A 17,826-nucleotide genomic window follows, 5' to 3' on the forward strand; every position below is an offset into this window, starting at 1 on the left:
AAAATACAATTTCTGCTGTATGCGTCTGCTAATCTCTCTCTCTCTCTCTCTCTCTCTCTCTCTCTCTCTCTATATATATATATATATATATATATATATATATATATATATACGTATAAATTTTTATGTATTATTCGGGTAGCGCTATACAATCAACCGTGAAGTGGGTCCCAGCACTCTCTCCTCTTGGTACATGTCACGCTGTTTTTCATAAGCATATTTTTATAAAAAGATGTGAGATGTCCCTCTTCTTGTTACCCCCTCCTTTCCGTTGTCACAAAGTAAAACAATTTCCCATAACCATTCCAGCATGACATAATTTATGGACGACCCTTTAGTAGGTAGTTTATAAGGCCTAACTTTATTTACAAATTCAAAAGTACAGAACAGACTCGTGTCCAGGATTTCATAAAGGGAGTGGTTTTGGTTTCAATGTTTTTACTTCCTTTTACAAAAAAGGAAGTATTGTATTCGAGAAAAAATTTTCCCTCAAAAATCAACCTTTTAATTTCCATTTTGCTCACCCCCAAATGAATGTTGAGTTATTTTTTCGACTCTACCACACGTGGATAAGTGCCTAAGATAGACACGCGAAATATCCATTTTGACAATTCCCGAGTTAATTACAACGAGTTTTCTCGTGACGTCTGTATGTACGTATGTATGTGCGTATCTCCGTATGTATGTCGCATAACTCAAGAACGGTATGTCCTAGAAAGTTGAAATTTGGTATGTAGACTCCTAGTGGTGTCTAGTTTAGCACATCCCTTTTTGGTTGCATTCGGGTGTTTCTAAAGGGGTCTTTTGCCCCTTTTGGGGGAGAAATCATTGTTAATTTCGATGCAAACTAAAGTGGTGTTATAATTTGTGTTTTGGTCGCTAAGTTTCGTCACCAACTTGGCAAAAAATTTGCCGATTTTTTTTTCATTTGGTTGCAATTTGACCACTGTTGGTGATATTTAGAGAGTAAACTAATTAATCACATTAAAATTGACAATGATGGAGAAATGTCATTAAAGTGGAGTAAAAGGAAGTCATGTGATGCACACATCAGCTCGTTTTTTGTTTTTTTTTCCCCATTTTACCTACTGCATTGTCAAGTAATATTACCAACTCTACTATTGTATTTTATATACATGTCAGGATCGTGAGCCTCACCTCCCAAATGGTAAATTCTGGCTGTGCTAGTAACCTCCGTGTTTAATCATTCTACTGCTTGTTTAGATTCAAACCTTTTTTATCTGTTTAAGAGCGGTATATTGCAACAGGTTCTAAAGAAATTCCACAAATCCTTTAACGAACATATGTTTTTCAGGCTTTGTATTCTAAGATAACGCTTAGCAAAATAGTACGAAGGGATTCGACGCTGATGCAAATTAAATTATCAAACACAATTACTATGCATCTTCATAGTGGCAACACTGATCTCTTTTTGTGAAACTCTCAATTCTTCATAACCTCCTTATGAGAAGAGACATTAAATGTGGTGAATGATTTGTATTGACAGCCCGTTCAGCGGGTCCGCCATCAGTTTTTCAAAAATATGATTTTGTCGATAAAGAGAGGACAATCGTAAATTGCCGGGAAACTTCAAGGAAGTTTTTTTTTGAGCAATCACGATTGCTTATTGTTCTCACTTGACCGTTTTTGGCGTTACGGTTCCTTTTTCAGCTTGGACCAGGCCTGCAGCACCACCGTCCACCGGCGGCGGCGCGGCTGGTCCTGACCACTGTCCCCCGAAATCCACTTTTGCTGGGCGGTGGCGTCCATGTCCCACACACACGAACGCCTACACACACACACACACGAACGCCTACACACACACGCGAACGCCTACACACACACACGAACGCCTACACACACACACGAACGCCTACACAGACACACACACGAACGCCTACACACACACACACACACACACACGAACACCTACACGCACACGCACGTACACAACACTCACTCACACACATGCATACATACACTTACGCACCCACGCACCCACACACATGCGCCTACACAAACAAACACGCTCGTAATTGCGAAAAACATAATTTGAATTCAAGATGCCAAAAATTCAATTTTTTTTTTTTTTTTTTTTACTTTAATGTTAAAGTTTATTTTAAGTGAAATGTGCGCTTTTCTTCACTTGGCTTTTTATTATTTGTTCCTCAGTGGGAGGGTTTTAACCCCTAAAACCTTCCCCTTGGACACGGCCCTGGTACAGAAAACAACTTGATCGGATATAAATCTTTCATAGCTTCAATCAATCATAGCTTCCATTTAAAAGCTCCATACTTCGAACGTGAAAATCTTGGTGTTCAAATAAAAGCATTACAGTTCACTCTCGATAACTCGAAGTCCCAAGGAACCGGCCAAAATGCTCGAGTTATTGATGGTAGATCGAGTAATGGGAAGTTTCCACAACAGTCTCAAGAGTTTGGGTCCCGATGAAAACTTCGAGATAAAGGAATATTCGAGTTATAAGCTTAGAGTTATCGAGATTAGACTGTATTTAAATATCATTTAACAAGTTTTAAAAACATTTTCTCGAAGTTTGTGGCGGACCCCTTACTAAGGCTCAGCAGATCCCCAAGAGATCTGCGGATCACAGTTTGCTAAGCCCTGCTCTAGATGCATATAAGAAAATCTTGCTGCCAAAGATGATGTTCATTTGAAAATTCAGGCATAAATACCAGTGGCGAATCAGAGGGGGGGGGCTATAAGGCTGCAGCCGCCCCTAAACCAGAACTGAATTCTTTTTTCTTTTTTTTTTCAGCTATTTTTTTAAAAAATTCTGTGTACATCTTAATGTAAGTTTAATAATTTTAATAAAAATGATATAATTTCCTACATCCATCCTATCTTTATCATTTAATTTATTTTTGCTCTTCTGCAGTTGATATATGAATTTGCGATAGTAACAGGGATGCATGTTAGTTTTCCGAAATTTCGTTTCGAATTACTGAAATTTGGCTTTACCTGTCCCAAAAAGTTATTTATTTACTCTGTAAAAGAAGGAAGGGAGAAAAAAAGTGCAGACCTCATAGAGAAACTAGTCCCATCTTTTACCCTAATACAGAGGAGAGGTTCTCCTACCGTTTGTACTGATTATCTTCAGATTTATAATTTTGGCACTTACAGTCCTTTGCTTCTCACTACCTCATTTGATAACCTCAAAAAAATTACCGAAAATTTCATGCTTACTTCCATGGATACTATTGGGGCAGAATCATTACAAAATACTTCGCATCGAGAAAGCTCTTGTTTCTGATGAACATAAAAAATAGGACCCCTTCTCGAACCAGGCTTCGAAAAATGAGAAGACAAGGGGTTTGGGAGGCTGTCGGAACAAATTTACTATAAGCGAGGGGGTTCTCAAACTGGGTGCCGCGGTACCCTGGGGTGCCGTGTAGAAGAGACGAGGGGTGCCGCGAAGTGTCCATATTATCAATTCAGTATATGTTAGGTGGGTTTGCCAAATCTGCCTATGAAGGCCAATAAGGCCATCTCTCAATTTCTTGAAGTGACATGGTAAAAATTCGCTAGAACGTGACTTCATCTTCGTCAAAAAGCCTAACTGATGATAAAGCGTTATCAGCAAGCAGTTTTTAATAAACAGGCAAAAATGTAGCAGAAGTTATTGCATAGGAGCGATGTAAAAAACTACCTGATCTTATTTTGATCTAAAGTTTTGCATCTACTCTGTAGGTTACTAGGTTACTATAGCTGGGACAAACCTAACCTGGCAGCATTGAAGGCTACGCAGATCTTAATCTCAGCATTATTACGCTTCCTGGTTAGGTTTGCTCCATCCATTATATAAGAAAAACTGTTCACTGTTCTTGTAGCCTAATACAAATAGTTGATGAATTCACCAAGATAAATAAATGCCTCTGCGTTCCGTGGTTTTTTTTTTTTTTTTTCCTGTGATTTGATAACTAAGAAAAGTATATAGTTAGCCGTTACCCGTGGTTAGCCTTCTTAGCATTCCGGTGTCATTGGAATATGACGCCGGAGTATCGGGTGGAGGAGATGATGATGGGCTGCATATGCTGCACATGAATGACAAAGGCAGAAAGTAAAAAAATATCATTTGTCCCGAATATGACAAATGATCTTCTCCTTTCCATGGAATTAAACATGAAATTTTTGGTAATGTTTTTGAGTTTATAAAATGAGGTAGTGAGAAGCAAAGGAATGTAAGTCCTATAATTAAAAATCAAGAGATAATCAGTACAAATGGTAGGAAAACCTCTCCTCTGTATTAGGGTAAAAGATGGAACTAGTTGCTCTATGAGGATTACCCATTTTTCTCCCTTCCTTCTTTTAGGGAGTAAATAAATAACTTTTTTGGGTCAGGTAAAGCAAATTTTCCAAAATTCGAAAGGAAATTTCGGAAAACTAACATGCTAACATCGCTGTCACTATCGCAGATTCGTATATCAACCTTAGAAGAGCGAAAACAAATTAAATGGTAAAGAAGGATGGATGTAGGTAATTATATCATTTGTATTAAAAATATTAAACTTACATTAAGATACATAGACATTTTTTAAAAAATTGCTTTAAAAAAATTCAGTTATGGTCTAGCGGCGGCTGCAGCCTTATAGCCGCACTCCTGGATTTACCACTGGTATTTATGCTTGAAGTTTCAAATGAACATCATCTTTGGCAGCAAGATTTTCTTGCATATCTAGGGTTTCCATGAAAGAGAAGGAATGAGAATCAGGGTATAGACTGCGCCATTGAAATTTGCGCGTTTTTTTTTTTTTTTTTTTTTTCTTTTTGGAAATTTCGTTTTTGTGAGGGGAGGGGACTGCTGCAAATTCTTCAGAGGGGTGCACTGCGTCAAACAAAAATTTCCCTTTTGACTCGTAATAAGTATTCTATCTTATTTGAATAATATTTCAAAATATTTCTTTTTTCCAATGAGAGTTAAAATGACGGCTCATTTTTGAAAAATAGGGATTATCTGGGGCGGAAAACCGGCCCACACCCCTCCCAAATCCACCACAGACCCAAGAAATGTGCCACGCATCAAATCTGAGAGAAACGCACCCTATTCATCATTAAAATCTAAAATTTCGCTTTTAGGACCTAAATTTGATAAATTTTCCGGGGATCCTCGAACCACACCTCAACTTAATATCATAAAAGATCGTCTAAAACTTCTATTTTAGAGCTTCGATTTGGAAAAAAAATTCGGAGGAGCACCCCCTCAACTCGTTGACAACATTATTGAAGATCATTTACAAGTGCATTTCTGAAATTTCAATTTCGGAAAATACCAAGGAAAAAGTTCGCCAACTTTTCCACCCGTTAGTAACATTACCTAAAAAGTGTGTGCTGTTTTGCATATAAAACATAAATAATTGCTATGATGCCAAAAACTTAATAAAATTAGGGGGCGCGATATCAGAGGGGTGAGTGATGGGGAAAACGGTGGTCAGATTTTGATTCAATGACTCATTTTACATGAGAATCATCAAAAATGGTGTCAGAAGCATTATGACGGGGTATTTTTTGATGTGCAGTGTAATGGGTACCCGGGTACCTGATTATTGAATATACGTATATAGGTACGAAAATTTTAAAGGATCCCCCCCCCACCCATTTTTTTTTTCTTTTTTCAAAACAGCGTTACAACATTCTTTAGTTCAGATTCATGTAAATTACAAAGATTAAAAGCAATTTTACCAAGACCTAGTTAGAAAGAGTAAAAATTATGGTAAAAGTCGCAAAAAAGGTGCCCGGGAACCCGATCATTGACGCTTGGGTTAAATTGCGAATACTACAATTAAAATACCTTTATATGAATTTTCGATCGAGTGTCTGCCTTAAGAAAATATTCCTAAGCTAGAAAATAAACCTGTCTTAAAAAATAATCGAAATGGTTAAAGAATGAAATTTAATTCATGAGTTTGAAGAGAAAGTTATAAAAATAAACAAATGAATAAAACATATTGCCTACGTACTGATTTCATACTGTCATATCCTGTTATTTTCCTGTCATGACAATACGTATTTAGAATTACAAAAACTAGTTCATCTTGCCCATAGCCTTGTGATTGATTTCAACTGCCATGTCAATATCCTGACATTTTCATACCACGACAGTACGGCAAACACGCAGCCTACCTTGATACTTTCCTGATATTTTGCTATATACACCTTAAAAGTCAATATTGTGGCAGTTCAATGACAGCGTGGAGGAAGTAATTATACCAGGGCCGCACACCTCCTTAGAGCAAGGGTGCACCCCCTAAGTATCACGTAGACCCCTCACACCTTTCAAAACACCTTTAACCCCCCCCCTAAAAATTTCAATGGCGCAATCTGCGCCTAGACGCCTCTCCCCCCCCCCCCCCCCCCCGCGTTGGGCACCCATGAATTATACTGAGGCAGCATTGATTCAAGATGGTCTTTGCTGATATGTCAACCTTTATGGAATACTGAGGTAGCATTTTTTGCTTACTGGGAGTTGTGCTTCAATAGTGTATCGCCATATTTTGCTACCGACCGATAAAGTAATTAATAATAACTTTAATAACATGCAATCTTCCTGTGTGGAAAAGGCGACAGTGAAAAGGGAAAGATTGTAGACAATAGTTCAAAGTCAAGATTAGAAATGGTTAAAATGATAAATGATTGTAAACAATAAAAGAGCAAAAGAATAAACGTACCAATGGACAAGCACATAATACCAATACAAGAAATCAGATCAGAATGTTAAAAGAAAACCGATAAATCTGCTGTTTATGAACTATTAATGCATTAATAATAACCAAATCCTATCAAGCATGAAATATGCAAAAAAAAAAACAGCACGATTGTCACTAAAGAATTAGAAAAGTAATGCAAAAAGTACACAGCAAAAGATAGTAGCTGACAAGTAGGTTTTGTTTCTATCCTATGTACAGCGTCACCTATAGTTACTTTCCGTCCCCAATCACATCTTCGAAAACAAAACAATTAGCAAAACTCCATTTCCGAAAATTCTCATTTCACCTGACTGCAGGAGTAATTGTTTAAATGTCCGTTGAAAAAGTTCTGCTATTATTATGAGTTCGATTGTTGGCAACATACACTTAAATAAACAGTATACACTGCAACTTCAACTTTGTGTATGATAGTCTTGTTGGGTCTTGATGGATGAATGAATATGTAGATAGTGCCTAGAGTTCAGTTAGGAAGATGGTCAGTTTAATTGTGGTGTCTCAAATAGTATGTTAAAAATTATTTCGTCCTTTTGTACAACATGGCACCAACTGTTATGAGGAATGTGGGATCCAAATGTTCACTTTGTGTTCGCTTATTCAAGTGGTTTCCAGTTCTCTTCATCGCCACTATAGTTGCGTGGTCGTATTATGCTTATGTGATACAGCTTTGCTTCTGTAAGATAATTTTCCTTTAATAATTTTAATGAACTGAATTTCAAAATATTTTTTGTGTAAAGTTGGGCAAGGTTCAGGTATCAAGTAGATTTTCTTTTACAGGAAATGACTTGGAATGACATGTTGATTTTGCGAAAAACGTTTTTTTCAGCTTTTTAAACATTCCTAATGTACTTGTAATCCGTGTTAGTTATTCTCATTTGCTTTTCTATTTAGGGTTTACTCTAAATAGTTCAATTTCATGCGATCAGCGTTAATAGTAAAATTGTTGGCAATGATCAATAATTTAACAGCTCTTCATCGCTGTTCAATTGCTGATTATTGTGAATTGAATTTGTATTTAATAAGTGATTGCTAGTGAAGTTTCATTCATTCATAAGCTATTTTGCTGCTATATATATTTTAATTCCTCTAAAGTAGGAGTGCAAACTCTTTCAATGAAAGGCCATATGCATACCCTGCTGCTTAGGACATTAAGGGGCAATTGCCCCCTCTATTTTATCTCCTGTATTTTATCTCCTGTTGCAAAAAAATTCAAATTGCATCGATGACGATCTTTAAAGAAATAAGTTCGCCAGTTATTTGTTTTAAACCTAGAAAAAAAATTTTGTATTATACTTACCATTAAGAAAACACGTTTGGTTTTTAAAACGTTGCATTCCCCTCCTTGTAATAATGCCGGATAAGACTATTGTTCAACTTTAATAGTAATTTATAAACATTTTAGCTATGATTTTAAAATATTAAGTTGACTATTGCCATGCTTGCCTCTCTCTTAGATTACAGTCGAGTCCCGACTTACATCCCTCGCGTAAGTCGAAATTTCGCGTTGTGGAAAAGGGTATGCGTAAAAGGGCAGTTCTCAAAAGGTGGGAACAAAAAAGTTAACTTTGAGCAATTTCAAAAATTTTCGAATTTGACATCAATTTTGATTTTATTCTATAGTATGCATACCTAGAACACAATATATGAACATGAAAAGACAGCAGGTATTTGTAAAAATTGTTAATTAGCAAATTAAATCAGCAGTCTGTAGGTAACAGATTTTGGACATTGTTGTCCTGTAGGTAACGGATTTTGGACATCATCATAACGTAAGTTTCACCATTTTTGACTATTGTTAATCTGATTTTTAACTTTTCCAATGAAAATTTTATTTACTACTTTTTAAATTTTGCAATTTAATAATAAAGAGGATAATTAATGAAATACTTGAATGGCTATACATGCTGCTCCTTACATATAATAAAGTTTTGGAATTATTTTGAAGAAATTGATGCAAGGTTAAAAAAAAGCTTCAAATTAAAAATAATACAATTGTAAAAAGTGACATCAGTTTTAATAATGAATATTTTTTCTAATGTCATAAGGATTAAAATGATGTCTAAAGAAATTATTGAAGAAAGAAATTCGTATTTCTATTTGGAGATCGTTAAATTATGTTTCCAAAAGAAAGAAGAGAAAAAGAATTCTAAAATAATAAAAGCGGGGGAAAAAAAAAATATGCTAGCGCAGGTGATAAAGTCGCCAAAACTGGTACAGCTTACGATAAACTACATTTCTCAAATTAGAATTCCCCTCTGGTAACCTTTAGCTTATCGTATACTGTGCTGTCGCCAACGAAGGTTTGCTTGGCGATTTTAGCGCAAAATGGCTTTCGGTTCGATCATAAGCAGCCATGTTTCTACTGTAATTTATGTATTGTTCAATGTGTAACATATTAATTATGCAAAATACCAATGGATTAAAGAAGATAACATTATAATAACCTTTTTTATTGAGATTAGAAGACAGTGGATCATCAAAAATTTTGAATAAATGGACAGAATTTATCGGCGTCAAGATCGTAACGCCATTTGGACATCTCACATGTACGTTAAAAAAAAATTATTTTTCTTCTAAGATACAGCATAAAAGCTTATGAAAACATTTTTAAACAATTAAAAATTGATTCTGAGGCTCGATAAACACCTTTAAAATGAAAACATCATATACTTAGTTCTCAAAAAATGGCATTGTAAAGATCGTAAATTTGACATGCATCAAATTTCAAACTTACTATTTTCTAAAATCGTTTACAAAGTGAATAATCTGTCTTTACTTTTGTTATTTGTGTAAAATATTAACAAAAAATTATTCAGTGTAAGATTCATACCTTTAAATTTTTTTTGAAACGTATGGAAATAATTTTAAAAAAAATTTCTTTAATTGTACATTTGCTCAGTTAACGTTTTGGTATGTCCAAAATTGCGCCTTTTAGCAAAGAAAAATTTTTTTAAGGGCATTTAAAGAGCATTTTTTCCATAATTTATGTCAATTCCTGTCTCTATACAGTATTATAATTTAACTCAAAAATTTTTGAGTTAATTAAAATGAAAGTTATTTGGTGTTGAAGCTTCAAAGTTGAGGTCTGTGTTTGCTCCCACCTTTTGAGAACTGCCCAAAAACTTTTATTATCGTACCCAATTGTTTAGACACATGTACACAACCTCAAACAGTTTTAAACCATTTCTTTATAATACAATATCGTTTCTTACATAAAAAAAACAGATTTTATTTTTATTAATTTATTTATTTAATAAAAAAGCTGTTTTATTCAACATAAAATATTGCTACGATGCACAAAATCAAAGATCAATGGGAAAAAGAGACAGAAAATAAATCAGTGCGGTACGTACAGTATGTAATAATATTAAAATAATGCACTATAGTACAGTACAGTAGATCCAGTAATGATAGTTAAAATAATGAAGATGATGATGATTTATGCTGTGTGATCAAACCGTTATTTTAATATATATTTAAATACAGTTGCTTCGCTATTTTTTTTTTAATTTTTTTAATAACGTTTCCTTTTATGGTAACACCCCTCTTTTGTTTTTTTTTAGTTCACAATACAAGAGCAGCTTCCATTCTCATAATTTTTGCATTTGACACTACTCGGTGAACTTAACGGATTTCCTTTTCTTGACTTTCAATTCTACGTGTATGGAAGATTCACTCATTCCTAATTGTCATGCTATCTTCGACGCATTTTATAGTTGTTCAAGCCCATAGCTTTTCTTTAATTGTCCGAAACTTTCTATCTTCACAAACTTTAGATGAAACAGTCGCTCTCAGGTGTTATTATACTTCATCAACTTTCGCATTTAGAATTCAGAAAAAAAAAAATAAGTAAATAAATGAGGAGTAGATATTTGTATTTACTAATAAAGCGATGTTCAGACTAGTACGGTGTGGGAACTTCCGCTCTCAGTGAAGCAAAAGGGATGAATGCCCATTCGCGGAAAAAAATACTTTTAGTGGCCTATAACAAAGTTGATACTTGCACACCACAATTCTCTTCCGAAAATTTTTTTGTTGTGAGAGAAAAATTCGCGTTAGGTCTGAAATGCTTTACTAGTGAAAAAATATTATATCCATTTCACGTAAGTCGAATCGCGTTGTAGCGGGAGTCGACTGTATACATTGTTTCTTAAAAAAAAAATAATAATAATTTACTTTTGTTGGAGCAAAAAAAGTAAAACTTTAATTTTTGCAATTGAAATAATGTTTTTGCATTCTGTGAAAAATATGACCATAACAAAAATCCTGACCCACAGGCCCTGCAATTAAAAGGGCACATCACTAAAAGGCTTGCAGCCCTTCTGTGGGGGTTCTTGGTGATGCTTTCCTTAATTAAATTTTTAGTTCTATTTTCTGAACATAGTTCTTTGTGATTACACTGTCAAATATATGCTTGTGTTTTCAATCTCTAAGTCTGGTTTAGGATATTTTGACTGCCATTGAGCAACTCTAACGAAGCTAAACTTGTAAAAAACGGGAGAAGCAATAATCAGTTGTTGAAGGGAAAGCTCCATAAAATATGTTAGTTGTTTGCATGATCATTCTCATAGAATTTCATTTTGTTAATCAGTATTTGTATTTTTGTTTTATGTGAATTTAAAAACAGAAAATGCTAACATATGCCTTTTAGCATCAATATGATACCTTTAAAATATTAGCCTCCTAGGATAATATCTTTTGGTTCCAAAATTGACCCAAAAAGTCCAAAATTGCAAAATATCGATCTTTTTTGAACTTTTTTTACGAAATTTAAAATATATCATTTTGAAAATGCTTCAAAGTGCAAATTTTAACTCTATGTCAGTTTAATACCTCCTAAAAGTTTTAGGTTGATAGAGTAATTTCTTCTTATTTTCTAAAAACCACAAAATAAACCAAAAATCGACTTTTTTCCTTCCATTTTCACACAACCTTGTAAAACAAAAATAAGTCAAGAGCACACAATGTAAGTATTTTTAACACAGAATCTAAACTTGTTTATTAGTTAAAAATTTTTTTTTATTATTCAGATAATTTATTACATTATATTTAAGAGCTTTTGCTACAAATCATTTTTGCAGTTTTTGTATACCATAATGGTACAATCCCATTAACAAGCACCCAACAAGAACAAATAATTTTGTTTACGGTTAATTTTTTGATTATAAAAACCTTTGTTACTTAATTTTCCATTATGCAAGTCCGAATTAACTCGACTCAACTTGCGAACAGAGCTGCCTGATTTTTAAGGTAGACTGAAAAAAATGAATTTCTGAATTTCGAAATGTAAAAGTGATTCTCTTCGCAAATGAAAAAGAGCAAAAAACATTTTATTACAACTCCTATCAAATATCATTAGTACAAGAACCCTACAAGATATATAAAAGTTCTGCTCGGAGAAGCTAAAATTATACAATATTACATTATTAATTTCCTAACAGCTGATGAAAAGCCATTTGACAACTTGGTTGTTATTGGTTGCGACGGTACCAACACCAATACTGGTGTGACAGGAGAAGTCATTCGTCGTCTATAGTTAAAACTAAACAAACAAATACAGTGGTCGATTTCGTCTGAGGTTTGCAAATGAACGTTCATTGATTGAGACATTTAATGCAAAATTAGAACGGAACAACGAAGAAGTCCCTCAAATATTTTTAGTGACTAACAGAAAAGATATCAAAACCTGCAAAAATCTGCCACCGGTGAAGTTTAAAAACAGGTAGGTGTTACAAACCCAACCACCGGATTCGTAATGTAGCACCGACCAATTCCAGCGCATGCTCAGAGCAGAACTGCCATCGATGGGTCGGATCGGGCTTACCATCCCGACCCATGCTGAAGTTGGATATGATCCGACTAAGGTACGATGGCTCAAATCGAATATCAATCAATATCTGAACTGTTGATATTCTATGCGGTCAGGCTAATAATAAATGGTCGATCAAGCAAAATAGCAGATAGAAATACGTCGAGTGAAATGATGGTTCTGAGAATAAAATGGATGCTAAAATGAAATACATGATATGTAATTGTACTTTAAATGAGAATTTAGTTATTCAGGGTGACATGTCGACATCATCGGTCATATAATGGAGCACCGACAATTTCCGAACTCCACGCCATTGCAGCGGGTCAGACCCGATTTAAGACAAACAAAATGTTTGCTTCATTCTTGAATATTATTTTATTTTAAAGCAAATCCTGAGATATATTTCATTTTTGCTGAAATATTTTAGCAAATTAGTTTTGTTTCACTTATCGCCATATTTTTGTGATTAGTCATTAAATATAAATTAAATTTAACTTATTTAAAAGTAGCTGAGACTATGAACGTGAGACTAATATTTTTCGCTATGTAGGTACTTTGTACTTAAAAGTAATTTATCCTTCACTTAAAATGAAATCCATTTTTTCTTATTTAATTATAATTATAAAAAACAATTTTTAAATTTTAAAATACAATCCCCTTGTCACCACTCATGACTTAAATACACAAGGTTAGGTTTTTGGTGTCAAAAGAGCATGATTTCAGTTATGAAATGTCGGAAACTCAACTAGTGAAAATTGATCATTTTTATGAACACATAAAGTTTCCTAATTCTGAAAAATTATTCAACTATATTTTACACTTCAATTCAATAATATTAATTAAAAGTGTCATTCCAAGCCAACTGAAGCCACAACATGGTTTTTTGAACTTTAAACCAATACCCTTTACGTTTGATATTATTTTAAAGGAAATTTATTGAAGTTTCTATATTAAATGGCTAGTTATGTTTAAAATTTGAGGAGAATTAAGAATAAGAGACATTTTTTATTTTAATTTTTCACGTGAAAAATATTTCTTTTTAAAAAAGCAATAGCTGTTTAAATTATATTGATTTTGCCCAGTTTAATTTTATACATGAAGGTTCATTGTTTCTGAGTATATGTGTGCAGTGATTTTCTTCATTCACCAATATTTTTAAACTCTGACAAACAATGGAAAGATTGTTTTGTTTTGGTGGTCAGTAGTTGCTTTTTTATTTTTTTGCTCATTGACTAATGTTTGAAATGTATCTGGGGCCTCCGTGGCTCTGTGGTAGAAGCTTTGTCTTCTGAGCCAGAGGTCGTGGGTTTGAATCCCGCCGGTGCCCTGGGTGTTATCTCCTTCTCTTGGGTTGTAAATCTTTCCTGTGTGTATACTTCTAGGCATGCGTCATCAATCACAATGAAAATGGTTTTTATACATAGATAGACGACATTTTGTGAGGTTTAACGCTTTGTTGCAATTGAATTTTTCAGATTTATCATGAACAGACTTCTCAAAAATGTCCCCCCCCCCCCTTTTACTCCTAGAAGCCTGTCCTGTATTTAATGTTCCTAAATCTGGCAACCCTGGTTACAATACGCAGCTTAAGATTTGTGCTTCCAAAACTTCACTCTCCAGTTTTTTAGGGAGGAGCTTCGAGCTTCTGAACTCTGACCCCTTCTCCTGTTGTCATCAATGAACTGCATTTTTAAGAGTTTTTCCCCACCCTTACTTTGTGTCTAAAGATAGCTTAAAATTGCATTTTAAAATCAGAAAATTAATTAATTTCCAAGGAAGGGCCTCTGACCCCCATTCCCTTCTCTAACGTCGCCATAACTTAAAATGGAAAATTGTAGTATCATCTATTAATTGGTTTATAAAATTATTTCCCCGTTTTTTGAGCAATCACAAATTGCCATCATTGGACCGTAGTTGATGTTTCTTTGATTTAATTTGTCTATGCTTATAATAAACTCATCTGGTGCACAAGCCTCGGGAGCATGTCCCTCCTTCTGGGTGGCGGTGTCCGTGTTCCCCGGAATTGCCTAATTTATACTCGATTACCCTGTCAATTTTACATTAATCTTCTTTAGACAATCCAGTGTTTAGCCCCTGACATTCACGTCTTGAATTTAAATTATGGTTCATACTTGTTTTTTTTTTTTTTTTTAATTGAAGTAGGAGCTATTTGTATAAAAACAAATCTTGACGAGTATGGTCTTATCGCAATTCGTGATTGCGAAAAACAATGCATTAAAGATGTCAAAACTCAAATGAAATTATTGGCCTACCCTGGACATTTTTTCTGGCTACGGCCCGGACTTTAGTTTTTCCTCTGTTTAAAATTGATAAAATAGTATACATAATTATTCAATTTTTTAATTATAAATTGATTTTCCCTGAAAGCCAGGGAGGCAAGTGCACATCATGTCAGTTTTCCAGGTTGGGGGCAAATTTAATTCATTTTATAGGAAAAAGGCACTAAAATACATGCAAAAAAAATTTTTTTTTCAAAAGCCAGGGCCCCTGATTGTCTATATGACCAGCCTACCTCCTGCAGGCATCCATAATGGAACACTGACCATCTCCTGTGGTATTGCCCCTCTGCTATGGGTCAGATCTGGAATAAACACATTTAACATAATTCTATGGAGGTCTGAAGTATAACATGTGACTAATCATGAAGATTCCAATGAAATACTCCATCTATAATAATTCGTTGCTTTTTGGAAAACATAGACACCGCCGTTCGTTTTATTGAGAACCAACGAGCTCAGGACCACGACCCATGCTCTGTCACCGCTATGATGAGTCGGACCTAACTTTTGCCCCGTCCCCCCGTCATTTAGGGTTGTCATGTTGTCAATCGCCCCCTCTTCGTTCTTTAAACAATTTCACCTTTGCCCCTGCAATATTCCTAAAAACAAATTTAAAATTCCACCTGTGAATCAAAATTCGCAGCGCGTTTCACAAAGGTGTCATTGTTGCACGAGGAGAATAAACAACGAGCGCCTAATGCTCAGTCAAATCTGATCCTGTTAGAAAAAGAATTTCTACAAATATCTCTACACTTACTTTTGCCCAGGTAACTGAACTTCACGATAATCAACCAATGCTTGTTCGGACCAACGATCCGAGTGAATCGGAAGTGAGTGATCGTATCGGACGTGTGACGTAACGGACTCCCGCCCATTGGCTTAGCGGGGAGGCGTCTCTGCCACTTGGTGCATCCTCATTGGTTGCGTGGACGTGAGGGCATTGATGTGAATAATGATGAGGACAGACTATTTAATAGCGAACGGAGTTGAGATTCGCTCTCTCTTTTTTAAGACTCGTTCGGTGATTTCTGTCCTGTAAAACGTAGCTAGGGTAGAGCTCTTATTGCTCGGCGGATTGCCAACTGTGCTTGGCTGATCGTAGTAATAGATTAGAGAGCCGTATTAGGATGAGCTTAACTAACTTGCTAGTCATATTTAATTAATCTATTTTACCTTTGGCTTCAGTTATGTTTATACAATTATATTTACCTTTTTTTACGTGTTAATAAATTTTAGTTATTTTTTAAAGAAGTCTCTTCATTAGTTATTCACAGAAAGTAGATGAAATGTTAGTTCTTTCACTAACTCTGTAAGAAGTATTACAGTTAACAGGTGATATCATTCATCAATGGTATCAGATCCAAATGACGGGAAACGTGAAAGTATACGAGGGGAGCTTGTCGATCCGTTGAATGCTTTGCGCATGCGCAAATCTATAGGTCCGATACCGAATCCGCTCCCGGTGGTCGAAGCTCTAACCACTGTGTTAAAAATATATTTTTGTCAGAATGTCCCTTCTACTTAAACTGGAACAAAGCTCCCATCAACTATATACATTTGTAGGGTCAGGTGGGGTGAAATGGGGCGGATTTTGTCTATTTTTTACAATGATGCCATTTGCAAACCCATAAACTTTTTTTTGTACTTTTTTTAAAATTTCTTCTTTACATCTGATTCTTCCCCTTTAATTTAAGCTGCTCCTCATTGAATCTTGTTGTCATTGACAATCTGAAAATTGCAATTAAAGTATCTGACCCATTCCACCCCACGGTGGGGTGAAATGGGTTTTAATGGGGTGAAATGGGTCATTGCAATAGAAACATACAATAACTAAGAAATTATTACCAAAACACGTACAATAGCTGAGAGAAATTGTTTCCAAAGAACCATTTATTTATTTTAACATATTCAACACCAAAATATTTTGAACTAAAACTCAAAAATATAATGTCCGCAACAATCGAATTCTGCTCATTCAATGTCTTCAGAATTTGACTTCTAGAAACAATGTCTGTATCTCCCTACTCAGGAAAGATGTGTATTTGCCTGAGTTGGCTTTTCTAAGAAAATTTAAACTGTTGTAATCTTGGTCATTGACTTTATGTCAAGTGATCAACAAATTCTTTTGATGATTTCTTGCCCGTGTATTAGACAAGAACCCACTTACCAGGTGTTGGTTCTTGCATAAGTAACCCAGACATTTCTTCATCCAAGAGTTGGGTTTCATTCGGTTGCTGCCTTTTAGAAGATGTCCAGGCTCTGGTTTCCTAAGCAATTCTTGCTTTCTCTTACATAAGTGGAATGCCGATCTTTTTTCAAAATTCCTGGCTCACTCTATGCCAAGATGCCACAATTGCATTTTTCAGAATTAGTCTCTATAAATACCTTAGCAACAATGATTGTATCTTTCTATCAAATGGGGAATCGCACTTTGTAGAGCTGAAGCAATACATTTTTCTTCTTCACTTAGCGTTGTACGTCTAACCAACCTTTTCGACTTCGTGCGCCGGAGACCCATCTCCTCGATGTTTCTCTTGGCATATTATATTTCCTTGCAGCTGCAAGAATTGCTAAATCACCTTCAACTTAAAATTAGTGCAGCCTCAAAATCATAGTGTGAATTCCCCCCCCGCTTTTTCTTTCATACACCCCAGACATTTTCATTGAATAAATAAAAAATTTGAATTAGGAAATAGTAGGTAGGTAACAGGTTGTAAATATGGATGGCAAGTTTAGCTTTTGAACTCTACACATTAATAATACATACTTTATTTTTGTTACATGTAAAAATCTTCTAAATTTCCGTTTAAGACCTATTTATGGGTTTTAAAAGTCATTTTACTTTCATTATGAATTAAAATTCGCTAAGCCTAACTATGTCCCATTTCACCCCACCACATGAAAATAGCAACAAAAAAAGAAAGAATTGATACTTTTTCTACCTGTTTTTTTGCAAATTGTAGATGAAAGTCTGTTCTAACTGGTAACACTTGAG

At 34.9% G+C, this 17,826-nt stretch overlaps 1 protein-coding gene across 5 annotated transcripts in view; it reads left to right on the forward strand.

Annotated features, from left to right (window-relative positions):
- The first annotated feature begins 7,143 nt into the window (after nt 1-7,143).
- Nucleotides 7,144-17,826, forward strand: part of LOC129231260 (palmitoyltransferase ZDHHC2-like) — a 77,365-nt gene continuing 66,682 nt past the window's right edge. For all 5 annotated transcript variants that reach the window (XM_054865538.1, XM_054865539.1, XM_054865540.1 and 2 more), the window contains exon 1: nt 7,144-7,394. In XM_054865538.1, the coding sequence (XP_054721513.1) occupies nt 7,259-7,394 (136 nt within the window). In that variant the 5' untranslated portion in view covers nt 7,144-7,258. The remainder of the gene's footprint in view (nt 7,395-17,826) is intronic.

This window comes from Uloborus diversus, chromosome 10 (assembly GCF_026930045.1).
Source record: "Uloborus diversus isolate 005 chromosome 10, Udiv.v.3.1, whole genome shotgun sequence".
In the NCBI taxonomy this organism is placed as follows: Eukaryota; Metazoa; Arthropoda; class Arachnida; order Araneae; family Uloboridae; genus Uloborus; species Uloborus diversus.